At 48.6% G+C, this 19349-nt stretch overlaps 1 protein-coding gene across 1 annotated transcript in view; it reads left to right on the top strand.

Annotated features, from left to right (window-relative positions):
- The first annotated feature begins 1077 nt into the window (after nt 1-1077).
- Nucleotides 1078-19349, top strand: part of LOC144115347 (tachykinin-like peptides receptor 99D) — a 167599-nt gene continuing 149327 nt past the window's right edge. Inside the window, exon 1 of the mRNA XM_077649698.1 lies at nt 1078-1901. Within this exon, the coding sequence (XP_077505824.1) occupies nt 1137-1901 (765 nt within the window). The 5' untranslated portion in view covers nt 1078-1136. The remainder of the gene's footprint in view (nt 1902-19349) is intronic.

Raw genomic sequence — 19349 nt, 5'->3', positions numbered from 1 at the left:
ATTAATATACAATTTGTTGCCGCCAGATTTCTCACGATGTAGTTTGGCAGATTCGTCATTACATATAATATGCAGAAATACCTTTTGCTGGCCTTCTTCAAAAAACCTCAGCGGTGGCCTAGTGGTTTGAACATCCGCCTTGCATGCGGGAGGTGCAGGGTTCGATCCCCAGTGCCGCCGGGCACCCACGAGTGATACAATAATCACAAGGTTCCCCTGGTCTGGGGCTCGGCTTATTTAGGGGGAAATGCTTGGGAAAAGAGTCTTGGACCCCACCTTGAGTAGACGAAAATACATTGTGCCATGGTGCTCTTTGGCCACAGATGCCTTTGCGCCATAAATATCCATCATCATCACAAAAAACACCGAACAAATGTTTTCCCTAAATTGTACAAAGCCAGTAATCATTACCAAGTGGAATTAGGGTTTTCTGTAAGTATATGAAAAAGCTAATTAGATGGCTCCTCACTTTCATTACAAAACGTACGCGGTCGATCAAGCTACAGCGGGACACGTTTATTGAGACTTCTTTCTGCGGAACATTTGGGAATAAAATCTGCTCTCAGAAGATCTGATTTGTCGCAAAAGTGTGTAGTTGTAATTTTTGAAGCTTTCTTTTAGCTTCCCTGTAATGCCACGAAGCCTACTGCTGTTGTAAAACCGACTAAAAACGTTTTAACTACGTTTTCTCCTCTCATTTACAAGGCCGTATACACAAGCGCCTGAACTATGCTAGGACAAGACACGAATCTCCACAAACTATAGCGCGCTGAAACTCGGGGCTGACAGTACGTCACGCGGGAGAAACAAAGAACTCACGCGGACCTCACGCACAGTGCAGAGAACAGGTGTTTCGAGTGAGAAAGTTTTCAACAAAGCGGCGGTTGCAGAAGCAGTTCCACAGCGAGATTAATGGCAGAAGTTTCTCGCCGCCGCATCCCGGCCGCCGGACGCGAGCGCGGAGGAGCGGGAGGAGGGGTACGTTGAACAGAGTTTGCGTCGGCGGCGACTACGTCACGAGCGGCGGCGCACCGTGCGGGGCGCGGGCTCCGCAATCGACCTCGCGGCCCCACACGCGGCTGTGCCTCCGCCACGACCGGGCGCACGCTCTCGCACCGGCTGGGCCCGCGAGCAGCATGGACCCCGCCAACAACCAGAGCCTGGCCAACGGCAGCCTGCCAGCGCCGCCGCTCAACGCTTCCTCCGACGACGATGAACTGTACCAGGTGCCCGTGGAGATCATCGTGCTCCTCTCCTTCTGCTACGGAATCATCTCTCTCGTGGCCGTCGCCGGCAACTCCATGGTGCTCTGGATCGTGGCCACGTCACGGCGCATGCAGACCGTGACCAACTTTTTCATCGCCAATCTGGCCGTGGCCGACATCATCATCGGGCTCTTCTCCATCCCGTTCCAGTTCCAGGCCGCGCTGCTCCAGCGCTGGGTGCTGCCCGAGTTCATGTGCGCCTTCTGCCCCTTCGTCCAGGTGCTCTCGGTCAACGTGTCCATCTTCACGCTGACGGCCATCGCGCTGGACCGCTATCGCGCCGTGACGGCGCCGCTGCGGGCCCGCTGCTGCTCCAAGTTCAACGCCAAGGTGCTCATCGGCGTCGTGTGGGCCGTGTCGACGGCGGCCGCGCTGCCCTACGCGCTGGCCCTGCGCGTCATCCTCGTCTACGACTCCGTGTCCGGAGAGGTGTCGCGGCCCTTCTGCATCAACGTCGTGCTGCCGCCGTTCGCCTGGAAGGTGTACAACCACGTGCTTGTCGGCCTGCAGTACTTTCTTCCCCTGTGCGTCATCTGCTACACGTACGGACGCATCGGCGGCGCGGTGCGCAACTCGCGCACGCCCGGCAACGCCGAGACCGTGCGCGACACGAACATCGTCCGCAACAAGCGCAAGGTGAGCTCGCTCTTGTTGTTCTTTTTTTCTCTCTGGAAACGCTTACGGCAAGTCAGACTTTCTTCAGGACACGCCTCCTTAATAGTATAGTTTATATCTGTCGCGGACTGAATTTAGGAACAAGCGGTCTTTACACTTACTGAAACAGAAAACCTTGACTACAAAGTACTGAAATTGGGGCCGGAAAGCTTTCAGATAAGTTTGCAGATACCAGTAACGCAACCTACGCCCACTTGCGCCCGTCTGCAAGGATGGCGGTATGGTATGCGACCGCATATGTGCCGAAAGGCAAGCAGTCCGGCTTTGGAGAACCACACGGCTCCTTTCGCCAAGCATATGCAAGTTGTTTTCATGCAGAGCGGTGCGAAAAATATATGGAAGCGTTCATGCAGCGCAAGAACGCTTCCATGTCTCTGCACCCTGCATGCTTCGTTGTCTCCCAGGGCGGGTAACTTTAACCTGAACGTAAGTCGCAAAAGTGCGATAAAGTTTGATTACTACTCCGGAGTTGTTTCGCTTTCCTACTCCTTCCTTCTTGTTGCTTGCAGGAACGTAGGGGAAAAACACACATAAAGCTGATGTACTTTAAGTTATTTCCGCGCAAGTTTGGAGTGGAGTGCGTTTACTTTTCGGTCTTACAAACTGCCCACATGAACTCGTCTCGTCACTTTGCTCTTCGAATTGTTCCGCAGCGCACAAATAAGAAAGAGGTTGCAAAACCTGTCGCATTAAGTGGAACAATTTTAACCACGACTAAGAAACAGGGTAAGGAAGGGCACAGAGCGTGGAAGGGAGAGCCTGTTGCGCTCCGCTTTGCGGGTGCGAACCCGAAGCGCGCTGGGGTTTTATCTGCGCCCACCGCGCGAACCCCAAAACCACACAACGCTGGAACGCTCTTCCCCTTGGCAATCAAGCTAGCCAGGCTTCTAGTCACAGCCGCGCACTGGATGAAGCAGTCCGCTTGTACAGCGCCACACAAAAACCAAATAAATGCCTAGGGAACGCAGAAAATGCGAAAAAAATCGAAAGTGAAAATTTTGAGAGCAGTAAAGGCGCACAAAAGCTCGACATCTCGTACAGCTTTGAAATTAGTGTTTATTTTATTATCCGTTGTTTTGTTTCATGAATTTGGGGTAACAAATCGAATGTGTACGCGCTGCGGTTCAGCAGGTGCTAAACCGCTTTGGTTATTTCTTGCGTCATTCATCTTGCGCTCAAAATGTGTCCTTTGTGCATAGAAGTCATGAAAAGTTATAACAGGTGTCGACGTATAGAAAGAGTGGGAGCTCTATGAGACGCGTTAATAATTTCGCGCATGTATGCCACGCTTCTAATTAGCACAGCCAGCTAAAGTATCTACAGGCGGGGAAAAGTCTCTATAGCACGTGTGAGCCGCAAACGAAGCCGGTAGCTCCGTTATTAGCCGCCGGATCGAGAGCACACTTGTGTCGGTGAAAGCCGAACTCACGTTTTAATATGTTGCAGTGAAATGTGATCGCTGAAAAGCATTGCGCCTACGGGCCTAAATCGCTTTCTAAGCGTCCTGAGAGACTTTTGCAAGCGTTGCGCTTGCGCTTATTTTCGGTAATCCGCAAGAATAACCGTCACGCCGAAAGGGATAACAAAAAAAAACCCGGTATGCTGTCGTGTATACGCTCTGATAAAAGTTTGATGCCGAGATGTTCAAGCCTTTTATTTTTGTCCGTGTGTGTGCTGAAACGTTTATTCACTGAAGAAACTATGTGCTTTTTTCCTTCCCTCTTTCACTACCTAGTATTTTTCGTAGGACATTTACAAACAGATTTTTTTTTTAAAGCGAGAACAGATATTTTGAAGACTACTTTGTAACCTGCGATGGATCCATTTTCTCTGCGTGTCTTTCAAGATCAGTCGGCACTAGAGGGACGAGTACACGCCGAAGTTTGTTCTCTAATTAACGAATATTGATTATCTTTTCAACAACAAAATCGCCACGGTATAGGCGAACGCGAGGAACCAGCGTTCTCGCGGTTTTTGTCGAAAGTATCTTCCTTCTTGAGCTCCGATTCCTAAACTGGGCGCACGAAGCACCGGAAGCATTGCGCGCGGGGTGCTTGTAAAAGTGACACCTTTGTGACGTGGAAACTTTTTTAAGTGCCTTCGTCCTGACTATTGATAAGTGACTCATTTGCGCTGACCTACGCTGTTAGCTCGTCTATACCGCTCCTAACCCTGGGCTGCACTGAAAGCAACGGGCACCCGGCGGTGGCTGTGAATGTCGGCCTGCTGAAACTAGCAATTCACTGACGGGTCCCGAAGTGCAGCTCCGGATCAGATGCGGAGGCACTCTAAGCAGGATTGCGTAGCGAATTGCTCATCTATCGTGCTGCGGCGCGGCAGCGACGATTTATCCTTTATGAAAGCACCGTATTATTTATTTTTATTCGTTAATTGATACTGACCCGCAGTATTCGTATTATAGGGTGAGAGCGCACAAAACATGCAGGCGAAATTATAAAACAAGATGACAATGCAAGTTTAATCAGTGCTTCTAGCGTAACCAATAAAATGCAATAATTTGAAAGCAATATCAAAACAACGCAAGAAAAATACCAACTAAGAGAGGGCAATAACACGCATCAGGCAATACGTTGTATGAACAACGTCTGTGACGGATGAAAAACTTAATTGTATTAGCGAGATTATTCTAAACGGAGATATTACTAGGAAGAAATTAGTATTTAAAGTATTACGCACGCGAAACTGAGTTAAAGTTCGTTAGTGCTTTTGTCTCGTTCCGTGTCCAGACGACAAAGGAAGTAAGTCAGCGAGTTCCGTTCTCTAGTGCCCTTTAATTAGCGCACAAATTTAAGTCGGGTGGAACGAGCATCTTTTGTTACAAGCGTAACGTCGGCAGCGCTTTCGGCGCACTTCGTGAGCCCAGTTTTCGGAGTCAAAGTAGATAAGGGCGACGGATTGTCGACAAATATCTCATGAACGGCTGGTTGCATTCAAGTTCTGTCCATAGCATGCAGTCTACCATGACGAGGCCCTTCAAATCTTTGACTGTTACACATATATCGCGGTTACATGCTCGCTCTTATTAGCCCTAAAATGGCATCCTTGCCGCAGCTAATCTGTTTGTTTGTTTTATTTTTTTTAACTACCCGGCAAGATCCGTCCTCATTATTGTTGGTGTGCATGTGCGCACTGAACATCCGCGCATTCAACGATGTCCTTATTTCCGGGCGCGTCTCTGGCGTACAGATGTGAACACGCGTACGCGGGAGGCCATAACAAGAGGAAAGGAAGCCACATCCCGTTTCGGTTTTCACCGGCAGCGTGTATAGAAGCAAGCGCTGCCAGCTGCGCGGCAAACTGCTTGTCAGGACGTTGCCTACGCCACCCTCCAACACGGTAATTTATCGCCGACTAACGCAAAGGACACGTTTAGTACATTTAACACACAGTCACGCGTGCACGTCGGTCGTGAGAGAGAAAGAGAGAGATGAGACACGGGAGTTGGTTTCGCTAAGTTTCCATCTTGAACGCGAATGCGGCAAAGGTTGGTGCGCGTCTACCCGAGTCTTTTTTTTTTTTTTTGCTCTCAAGGAATACTAGTCGCAAGCGAATAGACCACGTTGGCAGAAAGAAGGCAGCAAAGGAGCCGCGTACTTCCGTTCCTAGCGCGGCAGTTCCTCGGCGCACCTGATTCGAGCACGCTTCACTTGGCGCCTGGTGCGCGAACCCCGGGACCGTGTTGTCGCGCGCGGGCTCTTCACCATCCGGGTCGGGGGAGGTGCTGCTCTCTGTGGCCTGCGCTGCCGCCGCGTGTGACAATGCCCTGGCGCCCAATGCGCAGCCGGCGCTATCGCAGCTGGCGCGTTCTCGGGTTCCCGGCGCGCATTCTCGATCGGCAAATCAAACTTGTTCTGTCCGCGCCGTTTTCGCGCAGGCTCGCGACTCCGCCGCTGCTTTGTTTTTTAGTTTTTTGTGCTAGACGGTCGCCTCTTTTGTTTCTTATTTTATTTTTTTTGTTCCACCTTCTATTAGGCGGCGCAGTTTAGGACGCCAACCTCCCTTTTTTTCCCCTTTCGTAACGGAATTCCTCGCAGCTGTACGAAACGCGCCGAAGTATAGTCGAGACGTCAGAACAACCTTAAACGACATTGTGTGTGTGAGAAAGTGCAGCGTGCGCTAGAATAAGACAATCTTTTAACGCAAAAACTGCGGCTGAGCATCTTGACAGGAAAGCAGTAATCTGCCGCTGAAAGTTTGTGTTCCTCCATTGCTGGCGGCAGAGTTTTCGTTCCGAACCGCGCATCCCCAGAAAAGCAAAGGGAGTCACAACATCTACTTCGTACAGCGAAAGGTATTGTGTCGGTGTTTCCAGAGCGGCGAGGCTGCAGATAAGTTGCTCTGCGGTCTTCGCTGACACAACCGCCGAACACTGTGCTGAATGGACGTCTGTACTTCGCTCGCCTCTGTGTTGGTCCGATGCATTCTGCTTGATGAAAGCCGCGGGAATAGCAAGCCGTGTTATGTATTGTACGAGTGCTGACTTGTCAACAAGACTGCTCGAGACGGTCAGCGACACTTTCTGCGATGGTGAGAAGTTGTGGCTCTTGACTTTCGTGTTTTGAAGACATGCTTCTGAGCGACGCGTAATATAACGCAATGCGAGAAATGGGTTAAAGAAAGAAATAAACTGCGCCAAAGAAATGGCCTCATCCCTGCATTGGCCACGAAGCCATTTTTCGCAGCTTTAGCCGTGAAGTCAGAACGAGCAGCTGAAAACATGCTGTGAATAAATATGTCGTGCAATACTTGTTTCGCAAACTTCCTGGATACTCCTTTCCGAAACATACCCAACAATTTTGGACAAAACATTTTTTAAGAAGAAAGAGTTTATGAACGCAATTGCTTCATATATTGTAAGATTTCACTATACCAATCAACATATCCGCAGATCTCCTGTCGACAGAATTGCCTTTTTTTTTGCTTCCAACGTTTTTGCTATCGTCAAAAGCGTTCCCCATTGATTTTCTCTGACAGTCTTAACTACTTGATGCCAGCGATAAAAGAACTTTAAAAGAAAGACTTTGATACACGTCAGAAGAACGGAGCATTTCCTTCAATAATTCCATAACACCACCTCACAATTTTCCAATATTCAAAATTTTTGTCCAAGAATGCTGGACATGCAACATGCCGTTTTGAAAAAAAAAATCATAACAAAACTCCTATCCGTGTTGTTACTTTAACGCGCTGGGGCTTGCAACATCAAAGTCAGACTGGGACTTCCATCAAGCCTGCGGAAAAAAACATGCGTTGGGCAGCCCACTTAAAAAACTAGGGGCATCTATCCCTTCAGATTTTCAGTATAACATCGTACAAACCTACGAGGAACTGTAGGGGCAGATTCATGGAGGCACAGCCCAAGCATTGTGGTCAGTATATATGGCGCACTTGTGTTCGCCGAATTGCGTCCGATCAATCCTCGCTTCCTATCCTTCAATCCTGATAGCCAAGTTTCGCTTATTTTTATAGAGGACAGTGTAAGCAGAGCTAAAGTGCCCTGCTGCGCAGCTCGCGAATGGGATTCGCCGCTGCTAACCGATCGCGGAGTGCTGGACAAAGCTTCTGAAAGAGCGTTGCTCAAGCCATATTGAGGTTATTGTAATACATTAATGTTCGTTGAACAATAACAAATTAATTTCTCTTTGGTCCACGGTGTTATGTTTTATTTCAGTCTTATGTCGGGAAGTTTTATTGTCTTTGTAATGCTGTCACAGTTAGGGTGTGAATGGTTACCACATAGGGGACCAGTTTATTCACTGCGTTTCGGATGCTAAATATTTGGGCCTAACTATTACACGCAACCTCAAACGGTACACACATATTGGCAACACTTGCACTAAGGCATTTAGTAAGCCAGGTTTCCTGAGCTGAAAATTATAAGGCTCAACTTTTGTAAATTTTTATTTGCATGTAGTGTACATTGCCGCCCTACCCCTATCATTTCTTTTTATAGCTCTCCCTTACTTTCCCTCTCCCTCTCCTCTTACTATCCTTTTTTTCACGCAAGCCGCAGCTCATGTGCTTTAGGTTGCGATCGCAAATGCCGCGGCTAGCAACATCTTTACCTTCCCTTGTTATTTTATTAATAAAAAGCCACTAATCGCGGGTTCGATCCCGGCCGCGGCGGTCGAATTTCGATGGAGGCGAAATTCTAGACGCCCGTGTGCTGTACGATGTCAGTGCACGTTAAAGAACCCCAGGTGGTCGAAATTTCCGAAGCCCTTCACTACGGCGTCCCTCATAGCTAGAGTCGCTTTGGGATGTTAAACCCCCATAAACCAAACCAAACCAAAAAGCAACTAATAATAATTTCAAGGGCAAAAGCATGAAAGATTCTGCTCTCTGATTCGATCGGTTTTCGAGAATGGTTCGAAAGTGTCGGACTCTTGCTATACCAAGGGCATTGCTGAACTAGAGAGCATTGAGCGCGTCTCGGCAGGATTTATTCAATCTTATTATCGACCCACTTCGTCAGTCACTGACGTGCTGAGACAGCTCGACTTGGAAACCCTTCATGTGCTACGTTTACATGAACTCGACAGAAGTCGAGTTGAGCCCACTTTCCGAGGGAAAGTGAAAAAAAAACATCGAAGGAGATGGTAGAGGTCGGGTCAGGCTTTTACTTCTCAAAGTCGCTCTTTCTCTCGAATATTCACCTCGACCGACACTTTGTCGAGTTCAGGTAAATGCGTCGTTAGGTATGCCGCCAAGTTTACGGGCTGAAAATTTTTTTAAATGCTCTATCACAACAAATCTGTTTTGTTGCATGGTGTTTAAAGTTCTGTTGCGTCACATAGGTCAAGTACACTAAACCACTCTAAGGAAATACGCCCATATTTCGCCAGGACCAAACTTTATCAAAAATCTTACTTTCCTCTCGCAGCACACCAGTGGAACTGTTTGCCTGCATTGGCTGCCGAATTTGAGATAAAAAAAAGTGTTTGATAAATTCATATAGCAGTACTTGCAACCCTCTCCTTCTTCGGCAGCGCTGCTGCCTGCGATATTTGCAAATAAACGAAAACTAGGAAAGGTTGACATTTACTTCAGTCTCCATCACACGGAACGCAAAAGCAAGCCTGTAACATCAGTTTAGCAATCCGTAGCTCAGCGTAGACGTAACGTTTCGCTCGCACAGTATGGCCATATGGCCCGTCGGACGCACGCCCCTTGTCGTTTGCGGGAGGTTTATTTAGTTCGACCTTCACACGCACGCAAGAAAAAAAAGCTCCGGGCAGATTACATACACAGTATAGAAGCATGACACCCCTCGCATAAGTCTTGTCACGACACGAGCAGGACGCATAAGCAGGACACGAGCATAGTGCGTGTAGAGCATAGGGCGGACACGAGTGAAACTTTACGAGCAGGTTTTCTTATTCGTCGCTTCGAGAAACGGAACTCCCTGCTTGAGCGAACCGTACGTGTACGCAGTTCCAGTGGCTGCGCGGAAATAAGGAATCCGAGCGTAATTTAATTAATGGCGACGTCGGGGTCCATGCGTTTTCTTTCACTTTAAGACCTCGTGTTTGTTTACGTTACATCTACAGTCCATGTGGGACTTTTCTACAACACTCCAGGGGCTGCCATCGATGATAACGCAATTACGAGCGCAGCATCTCTTTCTCTCTTGGAGCTATGGAAGCGCTGCCATAAATAAAACGCGTCAAGTTGACCAGGGTTGGGGGAATCTCTATCGGGAGCCGCGCAATACGCCGCGTTCCGCTTCATTGTGAAAAGAACCTCTGTTCTCTTTCCCCAATCCAATTTTTTTTTTGTCCATGTGAAGAAGCTGCACGCTCCACAATGTTTAAACGCCGATAGGAGCCAGAAAGCCACATTTTACAAAGGAGTCACAGTATCGAAAACAAAAGCCTTTTAGGGCGTCTTCAATGATTGGAAGTCGCCGGAACACGGGTCTCGAGATCATCAGCAGTTACGAGTTGAAGCATCCTTGTTTCTATAGGCTCAGTTACAAAGCAAACGCCCATTACCAATGAATACTTACTGTGCAACAACCGATCTATGTTGCTTGTCTGCCTCGGCGTCCTTTCATCTCTGTGTGCGCACGCTAGGAGCAAGAGATTAACGCTTAGTCCGGTTTTGTTTGATGCAACATGCGAGAGAAGAAAGGAGTTAAATGATCAGGGTGTAGCTCGTATAAACTCAGTATAGACGCTGAGGTTTACTGACGACGCAGGGAGCAACGATCTTGGACTACGAAAGAAAAAAGACATAAGGGAAAACATACCGCAGGGGCCTTATTGAAGTTTTTGTCGAATATGCCGTTTTGTCTCAGGTAATCTACTTCTTTCCTCCTCGCATATCGCTGGAGCCGTTTGACGGCAATCCCGGTGTGCAGCCCGTGCTCGGCTGTTCTTTGGCTCAGCCTTCATGCTGCACCCATCATCTTTAATTTTTTTCCCATTTCTTCTTCCGGCAGTGCGGTCGTGGACACGCTCTCCTGTTCTCTCAGACGGTGGAACCGGCCTATGGTAGCGTTTTGTTCTCGGTAGGGCAGCCTATATACTCCGTTCTAATGCAACAGAGGACTCGCGGGAACGACGACGGGCTGAAAGAAACCCGGAAGAGAAGGCCCACAAGTCCCTTCAGGGCCCCCGAGTTAACTCGCGAATAAGAGCAATAAAGCGGAATAGCGGGCAACGAAGGCATGCCGGATGGGCAGGAACATGCCGGGAACAGAGGCGGGGCGGCGTCACACACAAGCTCGCGCACCGCAGAGCCAGTCTCGGCAATGCGGTCGACAGTCTCGGTTCAGCAGCCGACAGACTTTTACAAAAGGACTATAAAGACGCGCATGTGGCGTTTTTATAGCGGTGACAGACGAGGCCAGAGACCCAGGATTCCCGCTTCTGACAGAGGCCGTCATCCAGTCTGACCGACCCTTTCCAAAAGCCAATGTTTGCCTCTGAAAGCAGAAACGGGAAAAATATGGGAGAGAAGAAAATGGACATAGAAGATGGAGAAGGGAAGGAGAGAGTTGTTTACGAGGGTGGGAGAATGTATGTGCCTCGCACTAGGCCCGACGCCAGGCGCAATAAAGGTAGCTCTAAATCACCGATATTTAGGATGCCGTGTTCGTGACGTCTGCGTCGCGCGAGTTGTCCTTTTAGCGCCACCGCGGAAGTGCGCTCGAGGCGAGAGGTGCACTGTGTGTTGTTCGCGGCGGACAGTTCGGACGGTGCGGCTTCTGCGTGCGCAGACCGCACGATGGACGTCCCCGTTAGAACGTCAATGCCACCGAGCGAAAATGGAGCTACGACGGTCCCCCGTGCCCTCAGGTCGCCTAATTTATTTACAGGACTGCGGATGCGGCTGGAAGCCGAAATTTTGTCCCATCATTGCAGTCACTCACAATTTAGAGCTCGCGACTACACGGCCGTCGCCGTATATTTATAAGACCAGTGGGTAGAAGCACTAGCTAAGTGCCTGACGCAACGACCAGACACTTCGAATGTACCTCAACACATGGAGTGGCCATTGCATGACGCCATGAATAGCCCGAAATTGCAGCATACGAATTCAGTACAGTCGCGAGAATGAGGATTCACCTCAAAGCAGCTTTCATGCAAAAATGCATTGAAGGAACTTCTCAACGAGGGCAATGGGACTGAAGAGCTGGAGGGTCCTGACTGCGACCTATCTCAGGCCAGTCTTTTTCCTCGCTGCAAAATCCTTTTTTTTTCTTTGTTGTAGGGACTACGCTAGCCTTGCGGTCACAATCCCAAGAGGCCGCACTGACGACTGCATGGATCTTAGAGTTGGAGAGGAAATGTCAAAAAGTTTCTCCCAACATTCCGAACAAAAAATGGAAAAAAAGCGAGAGAGATGAATGGAAAAAGAAGACCGGAAGACGCCGCACTGTGCAATCATCAATCCGGACAACGCCCCTGATCACGGGGCAGCTTTCATTCCATGTACCTTTTTTCCCCCCTATTTTTGCGAAAGCAGATTTCAGCTGAGACGGAGTCCCCCTCTCAGCACTTTCCCCGTCCAATCGGTGGCAGCAGTTTTTGGCCGTCTCCGACAGCGAACGACAGCAATCGTTGCGTCACAAACGTCCTACTAGCCTAGCAGCAGCGTATTCACGACTTTTTCTGACTGCTGAACGCTATTGCAGGGAGGTGAAAAAGCTTCTGCTGTCCTGCGCGTCCTTTCTTCGACATATATAAGAAGTGGCGCTGAGACGACAGCATCCTCTACTGTGTTGTAAAATAAAAAAGGCTACCTTAAAAGAGATTTTTCCCTTAATGTAAATGATCAGTTTATTCGTTTCTGTTAGTTGCTATACTTGTTACATTCGTTGCTCTCTTGTACGGAGAGTGGGAACCGTACTTCCGAAACAAGGGTTATGATTTTGAACGACCGAAGATTACAAAGTGCATGTTATTGGTATACGCTGCTAAATTGAACAGAGAACAAAATTATTCCGCTGACAATTCGAGGCAGCTTTAAATTACGTCGCAGTGCTTTATTTAATGAGAGCGGCTTCACAGGATGACTGGAAATTGCATTCGTCCACACTTTATGAAAAGACAGCGTAGCTCCGGGTGTTCGATTTTGCGCTAAAAATGGGAAATAAATCTACGGACGCGTCTATTTTCTTTGCAGTAGTTAGCCTTTGCAAAGGCAACTGACCCTAAAAACCTAATCAACTCAATGTACTCACGCTGCAGGCCAGCGCAGGGTCTTTTTTTATTTTACTTGTCGCCTCGCATGGGGTGAATATCCTGTCCGTGTGCACAGAGCAAGACAGATTGGGATTATATTGCTCTAAACGTGCTCAGAGTTACTGGATGTAGTTGACTTGTGGCGTCTGCTGTGCGCTCGCAATGATGTCCTGCCCTCCCAGTCTTGGCGCCGGACTTCTGCTGCTTTAGAGTCAGCAGTGCGAGTTACTAGCGGAATGTGAATGCGCAGTGTGAAATATACGAAGAATTAATAAATTAGCAGATGGTTTAGCATGGCTAAGCACAGAATATCGTGCGTAGCATTAGTTACGGTGGGCAGTTACGGTCCTTACGTGCTAAAGGCCTTTGACCAAAAGGTCTTTACCACAAAAACCTTTTGCCTAAAATACTTTTACCTAAAGGCCTTTACCATAAGGCCTTTGACAAAATGCGCTTGATTTAATGGCTTTTATCACAAAGACCTTTACCCTGAAGGCATTTACCTTGAAGACCTTCACCCAGGTGTACCCTTCACCCAGGCCTTATGAAGGCCTTCCAGGTTGCCCTCAACCCGACGAGCAGGTGGGCCGCCTGTCCCCAAAGCAAGCTTCAGGGACGTACAGTCTTGGCCAAAAGTCTTAAGTAAGCCAAAGGCTTTTCGCTTCAGCCGTATAACAGAGCCATTACGGTACTATTAAAGGCCGAATGACCTTGAAAAGCTAGTAGAAAGTTCCTTCTTGCGGTAGAGAAGCTTCCTGCTTGACTTGTGCTTTGAGTGATCCGCTACACGGAGCATTCTAGCAACATTCATTTCGCTGCAGCTGAACGCTGTGGCCTTAAGACTTTTGACCAAGACTGTACGTAGTACGTAGTACGTATTCCCGAAATCGGAAAATGCGCCTATAGGGCTCCCGCACTAGAAATTCACAAGGGCACCTAATTCCACTATCTGTTGGCAATGCGACAGCATTATCAGGTGTTGATGCCTTACCTGAAGTGACGTCACTTCCTGTCTTGTGACGTCACTTCTCTCCAGCCAATGGCGAATTTTATGACCGACGACGCATTTGGGCCCCATGAGGGAATTGCGTATAGCCTAAACAGTATTAGCTTAAGAGTATGCGTGCGTCTGAGATGCTAGGTGGTAGCTTCCAACTCGCCTCAAGGATGGACTTGCAGACTTATCTGCCTCCCGCAAGCAGCGGAGTTGCAGGCTCACGTTGGTTCGTCATCTTTCCCCTCCGTCCTTCTCTCGCGGCGTGCTAGTGCTACTCGGCTACGCCCGAAGACTGGCCGCCCGTCAATAGGGAAGTGTGCTAGGCCTCTTGCCTCAACACTGCAATAATCGCTGAGCCGAACTGAGCCGAAGGTAATAAGGCGGGTAATGTCAGGCCCTCTACCATGTCGAAAACATCATTATCAGTGCTACAGGATGGCTCAATATAAACGTTACGATGTCGCGTGTGAACTCTTGTAAATCAGAATAGTAGAGAGTTGGGGCTTGTTGATTTCCGGTCATGTTAGGAACAGCGCTAACACAGGATGGAGCGAAAACAGAGTTGCGAGTTGCTAGTCAGCGCCTGTGTTGTGTTCTCGCTCCGTCCCGTGTTAGCGCTGTTCCTAACATGCTCTTGTAAAGGAGTGCACGCGTGCTGTGTCAGTGCAGCGTACGCTTTTGCACGAACGGAAGCTAACTACTGTCATACATGGGCCGGCGCGCGGGTGAATAGTACAGGCTGTGCACGGTGGTGTGCTATAGCTACCACGAAAAAGACGCCCAAGCCCCATTATAGCACTTTTACTATAGTGCTGCAGTGCCAGTAAAAAATTTGTCTATATAAAGCAATTTCGGAGTTTTCGGTCACAAAACTGAGGGGTCATGTATATGAAAGCACGAAGTAATGCGTTCGGTGAACTGATTTATGCGGGAAGATTTTTCAGGAGTGTTAATGCCCCTTTCCTCAAATTAAAACAAAATATAATATCCAGAGAATACTAGCACAATTAAGCCATTTGCGTCATCTTAAGGTTTCATTTAGAGCACCTAATTCTCTTCTTTATAAATAAGTTCCGATGCTGCTTTTCTGGCGTGGCCTGAAGGAACGTAGTTGTGCTTCGTGTAGTTTAACATCCCGAAGATACACGTCGTCTGTGAGGGACGCCGTAGTTGAGTGCTCCGACTCAAATTAGAGACCGCCAATTGCCCTTTAACCTGCGCTAGAATCTCACAGCACGTGGGCGTTTTCGCACTTGGCATCCATCGAAACGCAGCCGCCGTGGCCAATATTCGAACCCACGACCTTGTGATCAGTAGCCGAATGCCGAAGACGCTGAGCCACCGCGGCGGGGTCCCAGAAAGAAGAGTAACACAGGTGTGACCGCGAGCGTTGTCTCGGCAGAAGTGCCGGCTTCAGTTCCCCTCCTCACTCATAATTCAGCTTTCAAATGTTCATATCGCGCTACTTTTTAAGGTTGCCGCGTGTCCACGAGGTCTCAGCGCAAAGTCACCCCTCCTCGATTAAGACCTGCCCATTAAAGTAGGCGGCGACGATGCTTCGTTTCAAGGCGACGCAACCAAGCGCCTTCAACGTTGGTGCTATCTTTCGTCGCGCGCAGCCGGGCATGTCCAACAAGGTGCCTATAACGCTGACAACAAGCGCCTGCCTAATGAGAGCCACTGCGTGGCGCTGCGCCTGAGTGAAAGCGTGATAAAGTGTCCCTTCTCCGCGTGCATTGTTGCGGTGGTGCGCTTTGTCGCTAAGATACGATCTGCCAGCCTTGTAGCAACTTCTGTCAGCACGTCTGGTTCTGCTGTCATTCCAGTCTCTTCGTTAGGTAGCTTTCTTGTCGAGGCAATATGTAGATCCAGTGACCAAGGTGCTCATCGTTTCGCGACCAGTGATTCCGCGTGGTTTCTTTTTTCTCTGTCACTTGTCACTTCGTTTCCAGGCGACGACCGACGATATTTCGTGGGCAAACGTTAAGGTTAACTGGAGATGGGTTGGAGGTGACCGATGAAAGCGGTTGGACGAGCTGTTGTGTTTGAAATAACACAAAGTGCCATATGTGCGCTAACAAACCGATTTTCGTGGCTCTGATTTCTGCAGTCGGTTGCAATTTCGAAAGGTATTCTTACGTATTACATCAATGCGACAGAAAAGCAGTGTGAGAAAGTTCTCGTGGGTCTAACTCCGTGGCCGGATTATCTGTAGGGAGAGCTAGTGCGTCGGCGGTCCGGACCACTAACTGCGTGTGATTGGTTAGCGCGTAGATGTTGTCCAACCTTAAAGTATACACTTGCATGCGATCATCTTTGTGAGCGCTGCACTGTTATGTGCAGAGTCCCATACGTCACACACGATATAAGCATGTACTTGATTTGAGCATTCACCTGGACTTGGCGCTCTTTGAACGCATGTAAGAGCAATGGGAACCCCACATTGTTGTAGTGACACCGGACGGCTTTTGGTTTTTATTGTGAGCAAAATACTTTTAGCTTTCACTCTCGACACATTTAGGTGAACCGCGTCTGAAAGCCGTGGCGATGAACTTATGCGGCCCATGACAATGTCCCTGAGTGAGATTGGAGCAAGCAGCGAAGCGAACAGAAAAGGGTTGTTTATCGAATCGTATTGAATCTTCTCACTAAGGTCTCTTTCACTCGGAAGATGTCCCGCATGACAAGAACCCAAGCCGCTCTGGGCATATTCGGAACGAAAAGGCAGGAGCGCCACCGTGGATGTTATCAGAACTTTCAATAATAATAATAATTGGTTTTTGGGGGAAGGAAATGGCGCAGTATCTGTCTCAAATATCGTTGGACACCTGAACCGCGCCGTATGGGAAGGGATAAAGAAGCGAGTGAAAGAAGAAAGAAAAAAAGAAAGAAAGAAAGAAAGAGGTGCCCGTAGTGGAGGGCTCCGGAATAATTTCGACCACCTGGGGATCTTTAACGTGCACTGACATCGCACAGCACACAGGCGCCTAGGCGTTTTCTCTCCATAAAAACGCAGCCGCCGCGGTCGGGTTCGAACCCGGGAACTCCGGATCAGTAGTCGAGCGCCCTAACCACTGAGCCACCGCGGCGGGTTATCAGAACTTTCAAGAAAGCTGGTTTTGGTATATTTTATCAACTTGATCACGCAGCTGAAATGAGGACGCAGTCCCCTTGAATTGTATTCTGACACCTCTCGCCAACCTGACACGTGTCCCTAACAAACTGTGCACAATAATGTTTCCTTTACGCGAAGTGAACGACAGTGGCTGCATTTTGCATTATGATATTTGTCAACGTCGGCTCCTTAAGATATAGGTTATCGGGTAAAAAGCTTTTATTTGTTGAAATTCATGGTTTTAGAAATGTAGTTTTAGAATCTAGAAAACAACAAACCGCATCCACAGTGTTACTACCCTGAACACTGGTATAGTGTAGTGGAAACTCCCACTTATACACATTGCGAACTCGTCTTAGATGATGAATTGCCCCTAAACTATTGCATAAATTTTCGTTTAGAAACTTTTTGCTTCTATGGCTGGTCCGAGCTTAAGAAACTTAAGAAACGAGGGCAGACATCGGCTCGTAAATATCTGGCAAGTTGATTTCAAGAGCTGCACAGCAGAAAAGCACAGAATTAGTTGCTGGGCCGTACGATTGGCTTCCTGGGTAGGAAGGCATTTGTCTCCGCAGTTCAATTTGGCGGAAATTCTCAATCGTCGAGGCCACTCTCAGTGCAACGTGAAAGAAACATGAGCGAATTTCTCGCCCAGAATAGCTGCTGCACGTAAACCCAAGAAGGTCCGTCTTTGAGTTCTATTGAGCTTATTCAGGCCAGACAGCCTCGACGACAGGAAAGGAAATGGCTGCAGGTTTTTCGCTCCTTTTCCATGTTTCCTTTAATTACCGTCATCCCAAATGCAATGCGGTGCAAATGGGAAGCATTTTTTTTTCTGCTCTCTGCTATTCCTCTGGTGGTCTGTTACCGCCAGGTGTCTGCCTTTCTTCGGCGAGCGTGCGTGTGGGGGTGGGCACCGGTACTCGTTCCTGTGCTTCGAAATTGGTGGTTTAGTGCTATACTGGCTTGTAATGTTTTTTTATGGTCCTCTGTACTCTGTGCATGTTTATGTTTTTATGTTTCTATGTTATGTGCTTTTATGTTTTAAAAATCACAGCATTATTCTTTGCTCTTCATTTTATGTCATGCTTGCACCCTGTTCATGGTACCGTCACATCATTATTTTTTCATCTCATCTCTTATATTCCCCATGTAAGCGGCAGCCTGAGAGAAAGGCTACTGAATGAATGAAAGAATCCAGTCAGTCAGTCAGTCAGTCAGTCAGTCAGTCAGTCAGTCAGTCAGTCAGTCAGTCAGTCAGTCAGTCAGTCAGTCAGTCAGTCAGTCAGTCAGTCAGTCAGTCAGTCAGTCAGTCAGTCAGTCAGTCAGTCAGTCGCTCGGTCGGTCGGTCGCTCGGTCGGTCGGTCGGTCGGTCGGTCGGTCGGTCGGTCGGTCAGTCGGTCGGTCGGTCGGTCGGTCGGTCGGTCGGTCGGTCGGTCGGTCGGTCGGTCGGTCGGTCGGTCGGTCGGTCGGTCGGTCGGTCGGTCGGTCGGTATCGTGATCCGCAAGTCATCGCTACAGCACCACAGCAAATAAGAGCTGTACGCGAACACTGTGGGGTCGAGTATAATATGCAAAAGCCGAACCGGTGACGCATAATCACATGCTCGTACAAACCACACTGTTGCGGCGTACGATACAAAGTGCGGGTACTATTTGCGGAAGCGGTAATGTCAAAAGGAATTTAAAAAGAAACGAAGGACGGACGACACGCGTTCCGGCTGGACCCTTCTTGGCGGTCTTCAAGTGACTCCGAGCACCAGATATTCTCGTTCGGCTTGCCTATGCTGTGGAGACGTCGGTGTGGCTCGGAGCCCAGGTTCAACTTTCGGCTGTGAAAATTTTGTCATAAAAACTGGGTTGTGGAAGTTTACAAATGACACAAATATATTGATAATAACAAATTGTGCAGCAATAATCTTACAGTTGGGGTGGCGCGACTGCTTTTCTTCAGTTCTGATTTCCTATTGCATTCCCAGAAAAAAAAAAGCGACGCAATTCGCCGACCGCTATCAGCTCCACTTCAGTCAAGTTAATGAGCGCTCATTAGCATCAAAAGGCATGCACATAATGTCCACAGAGCATATGGCGCTCAGCAGTAGAGGAGATCAAGCAGTCGCTCTGTTCATAAAAATTCAAATGGTGACGCTTTACGTGATTATGAGGCCGCAGACGAGCGATGGTTCGTCGGGGCAACGGAATGGATATCAAAGGGCAACTCCGGCGTCTTTCGCACCTCCATGGATTTAACTGGAACTTTCAGGGTATATTCTGCGGAGTTTTCTGGTCCTTTCTGCCAAATTTTGCATGCGAGCGACTTCTTGTTGGAGCGCAAATGATTTTAAAAATTTTCCATTTCGTGGGCTTAATCGGAGCGACTCGTACGGGCAACCTTGCATGTGTGACGTCACAGGTTGGCACGCCCGTTGATATCCCTTCTGCGTTTGCTGAAGGAAAAAATTTCGCGCCTGTTCTTAGTCACTTCAGAAAAATAATGACCCAAGCTGTCGCTTACAGTCGCCGGGTTAGCCAATCAAAGCGCGAACGCTAAGTTTTGAGACAGTATCCGTGACGTCATAGGTTGC

This window comes from Amblyomma americanum, chromosome 1, assembly GCF_052857255.1.
Source record: "Amblyomma americanum isolate KBUSLIRL-KWMA chromosome 1, ASM5285725v1, whole genome shotgun sequence".
Lineage (NCBI taxonomy): Eukaryota > Metazoa > Arthropoda > Arachnida > Ixodida > Ixodidae > Amblyomma > Amblyomma americanum.
This window is presented reverse-complemented; position numbering and strand designations above follow the sequence as displayed.